We start from the raw sequence: 4,379 nt of genomic DNA, 5'->3' as shown, positions 1-4,379 counted from the left end.
ACAAAAAAAGAAGTATATCATATCTTTTTATGTCAGAGGAATAGAGGTCCTTTTATAGAAGGATAAAGTTCCTCATTCAGGATAACATTTTATGGCATAGCAGTGCTAAAGTTTTGTGTTTTCCACACTTATTCTATGATTGATAGGCAGATAAGTAGTTGATGAAGTATCCATAAAATGAAGCTGTCAATTTCCATTGTTAATTCCTCTTCCATATATATATATATATATATATATTTCCCTTTCTTCTATTTCTTTGTATGAGAATTTCAAATGTCTATCTGAGTTATCTCCTCAGTTTCATTGCTTTGTTTATGTCTCCACCTCTTGCTCTTTTACTTATGCCTCAAATTTGATATGGTGCACTTTTAATTATTACAATTATATGCTAATTTATCTTTTTTATATTTGGAGTTGTAACATCAACTTGCCAGGCAGTTGGAGTGAGAATCTAGTGTAACTGTTCCACTGGCATGTGCTTTATGATCGATCTTCCTATGATGATACAGTTTTGTGCCAATGGGATAATAAGATATATGGGAAAATTTTAGAGCGGTACTCTTGAAGGATCAATAGATTTTTCGATTTGGTTTCTTGGTCTCCATGTTGCACTTTAATGTTTAACGGTTGTCCTATGATGCTGATCATGAAATTCCTAGATTTTGTAGTAATGTTAGCAGTTGTTTGATAGTCATTATAGCATTTGGGAATTGAATGATGAGACTTTACCAATTTATTGCAGTGGATGCATTCTTGAGGTCATTATAAATCATATGTTCAAAAAATAAAAATGTTAGAGGAAGAAATTTGATCAAAAATACATTTTTTTAAGAGAAGTTTGCCAATGGTCAAGGAATAGAGAAAGTGTGTTCATAACTTTAGGAGGATAGTCTCCTCGTTGAACGCTCATTTAACATTTTAGCAGAGGAAAAATAAGAATAGATGGTTGTATCATCAACTTATCAGTTGTTACCTACATTACATTCGGAAATTTAAAATGCTGGAGAAAAGTTTCGATATCATGTAGAGAAATTAAAATTCTCAGAAAGGGGCAGAGACTAAGTTCTGATACAAATCCCTAAATTTAAGAAACAAATAAATCTCTAAGATTGCAACTAAGATTGCAACTCAGATTTGATAATCGCTGGCAGTGCATAGCAGAAACAAAACAAAAGTTAAATACAAACTTAAAGTCATGTTTAAGTCTTCATTGCCCATCACTGAGTCCCGAGCCTGCTAATCATATTGCATCAATACACCACTGACAATATATCTGCTCTCTGTATCCAAATCCCTGTAAAGAGTTTGTCCAAAACATAAATAGTGTTTTCTGCTCACCAGGAGGAAGGGTCCCTACCACTTTAGTAACACCCTCAACAAATCTTTGAGAGCCATCATAGCAATTGTAAGAGGAACTAACCCTGTTACAAATATGACATGCCATAACTGGTACCCATATTCTCAGATAAGAAATTCGAAGAGACTCTGGAACAATTATATCAGCATTTACCAAAGCCTTCAAAAATCTGTCCACTAAAATTTGTAGCAGATAATTTCAGAATGATTCGGAAAAACGTGGGTGGCAACCGAGAAGTTCACCTTTGTGAAGCAATATGTCAGCCAATTGTAAGTCTTCCACAAACATTTTGAATGCAGTTCCAAATATTTCACTATTGCAAAGCTTAGTAATGTCTACTAGCCACAGGAACATTTTTAACACGATCAATTTTGAGACTAAATTCATTTATAATTGCGTCTCTACATACTTCTTCCACAGCGGGACACGCATTGCCTTGGAAAATTTCACTCAGCTGTTTCTCCATAATAAGCCGAGACATAGAAATGGGTATTTGATTTTTCCCTATATCAGATAACATCTGTGGCAATTTCTTCTTGAAGAGCTCTATCTTTTCTGCAGTAAGGGAGTTGGAAATTTCAAGTCTTGCAGATAAATCGGCAGAAATACTTACTTGCAAATTTGATTGCAGAGAGTTGATCTTGACTGATTGTTGCCGAGTCCATGGAACTGCTTCCAGGTAATGCACGCAAGCCTGAATACCTTCTTCAAAGAGTAATTGGGAAGCAATCGGAAATATATCTAGGGCTTCATCTACGCCAAAAAAGTGATTGCTTTTTCCCTTGTAAGATAAATATATGAAGCGAATACACTTTATATAATTCTCAGCAAGACCATTGGGAATGACAGTTATCTTTATTTCAAGAGGAGACATAAGTGACCACATATGTAAAGACCACTGCTCAGAGAGCCTCGCCTGAAAAAAATTGGATTTGCTGCCCAAAACATGAGAATGTAAATAAAGAGGATTACCCTTAAATTCAACACCGTTGGCGCAAATTATCCGTAATATAACATCGCCGTCATTCTTTTCGCCAATTTCAAAGGAATGGGCGTCCATTGCAGCTTGAGATTTTATTCGAATGGAATTCAGATTTGAAGTCGAAAGCTAGTCTTCTTCTATTTAAAGGAATTGGAATTTGATGGGTTTATTTTTAATCGATAAGAGCTAATCGTATTTTACGGTTTTAAAACTTATTAACTGAAGACAAGGATAGTTTAAAAATATTTTAAAATTAATTATATTCAATCTATAAATATGATTTTCTTTTTAACATGTTGTAAATGGTCAGAATTTTTTTAACTATTGAAAAAAGTTGTCAATATTGATTAATATGGAATCTTTTTTAATAAGAATATTTTTCTTTTATTAGGATATTCTATTTTGTATTTTAATTTATTTTATTCATCATTTTCTCTTTCTTTAAAGAATTAATTTTCATTAAGTTAGAAGTTTTATTTAAATATTTATGCCTTTTTATGTAGTTACAATAATAATTATTGGATATTACAATTGATTTAATTTATATTCTCCTTATTTAAAGAATTAATTTTCATCAAGTTACAAGTTTTATTTAAACATTTATGTCTTTTTATGCAGTTACAAATAATAATTATTGGATATTACAATTGATTTAATTTATATTTTTCTGTCTTATTAAATTTTAATTCATAATAGAATAATTATATTTAACTTATAATTTTAATTTGTATAATAAATTAAATTTCAACTTAAAACTTAAACTAAAAGTTTAGAGCGAGAGAGAAAGAGAGAAAAACTAACTTTTGATTACTCATTTCATGCCAATAATTTAAGGATATCATGTGTCTTTGGGGAGTTATACTTAGGGTAGCATGTCACTTGATTAGTATCCCCATCTCTGTATTTTTCCCCCTCCTTACCTCTCCTTGCAGATCTCTCTCTCTCTACACACACACACACACAACACTTCATGTATATTTATCTCTAAATCTCTTTGTCTCTCTCTCCCCCCATCACTCAATTTAGATATATCTACTTATCCTCTCAATCTAACTCATACAGATGCACACTCCTTGTTTCTCCATCCCTATCAATATCTTTGTACCTTTCTCACTCTATCTCTCTCCCTCTCTCTAAATCTTTCCCTATTACATGTTTTGAAATCTTCTTCCTCTCTTACTCTTTCTCCCTTCATTTCTATCTCCTTATATCTCTCCCTCACTCTACCTATATATCATTATCCTCACCTCTCTCTCTCAATCACACCATCTCTCTACTTATATATCATTATCCTCATCTCTCTCTCTCTCTCTCTCTCTCTCTCTCTCTCTCTCTCTCTCTCATTTCTAAAATATGTTTATATCACCACTGTTCATCGTGTTGGTATTATGGATGACTTTGTCATGTGTTGCATTGGTTTTGTCATTGATGTCAACACTTGTCACACTTGTCATTTCTAGAGATCTACATTGATGTTTTGGTATTCTGGTATTTTGGTTATGCATTCACCGACAAGTTATACGGTAGGATATTTTGTTCACCAGCAACGATGAAGACTTGTTATCACTTGAAGATCATTTGGCCATGTCAAAGACATTGATTAGAAGCTTGGTTTGGTGTTTTGGATATTGGTTTAATCGGGTTGACGCATTTGCCTGTACCGATAGATAGGTCTTGGTTATTCACTGACACATGTTTGATGTCCAGATCAACATTGCACGTCATGGAAATGATTTATTGATTGGTTATTGTATTGAGCCGACATGTTGTATCTTATTTGTAATTGTTTTTCATTCTAATATCTTTTGTGAGCTGACCTACTCATTTGGTCCTTGGCTTTGTATAAATGTAAGATCATTTGATGATCATGAATGTACACTTGGATATGGAATTGGTATGAGCGAATATTGAAGAGCAGATCCCTGTGCGAATCAAGCAGACATCATTTGAAGGTTGAAGGAAGGTTATGAAAAAGTTTTGAGCCTAAACCAGTACTAAATCAAACATTGTTGATGCTCTCTTGTGCAGTACATTATCTTG

The 4,379-nt window shown here is 33.0% G+C and overlaps 1 protein-coding gene across 1 annotated transcript; it reads right to left on the bottom strand.

The window, feature by feature from the left end:
• Positions 1-989: 989 nt before the first annotated feature.
• LOC131035010 (BTB/POZ domain-containing protein At3g05675) lies at positions 990-2,481 on the bottom strand. Its single transcript, XM_057966645.2, has one exon. It carries the CDS (start codon positions 2,415-2,417, stop codon positions 1,683-1,685), a length of 735 nt encoding a protein of 244 aa, XP_057822628.1. The 5' UTR covers positions 2,418-2,481; the 3' UTR covers positions 990-1,682.
• Between the last annotated feature and the right edge of the window lie 1,898 nt (positions 2,482-4,379).

The sequence above is a fragment of the Cryptomeria japonica genome, chromosome 4, assembly GCF_030272615.1.
Source record: "Cryptomeria japonica chromosome 4, Sugi_1.0, whole genome shotgun sequence".
Taxonomy (NCBI): domain Eukaryota; kingdom Viridiplantae; phylum Streptophyta; class Pinopsida; order Cupressales; family Cupressaceae; genus Cryptomeria; species Cryptomeria japonica.
This window is presented reverse-complemented; position numbering and strand designations above follow the sequence as displayed.

Excerpts from the sequence above, each read along its gene's own strand:
- LOC131035010 (XM_057966645.2), bottom strand. The coding sequence starts at position 2,417 with ATGGACGCCCATTCCTTTGAAATTGGCGAAAAGAATGACGGCGATGTT.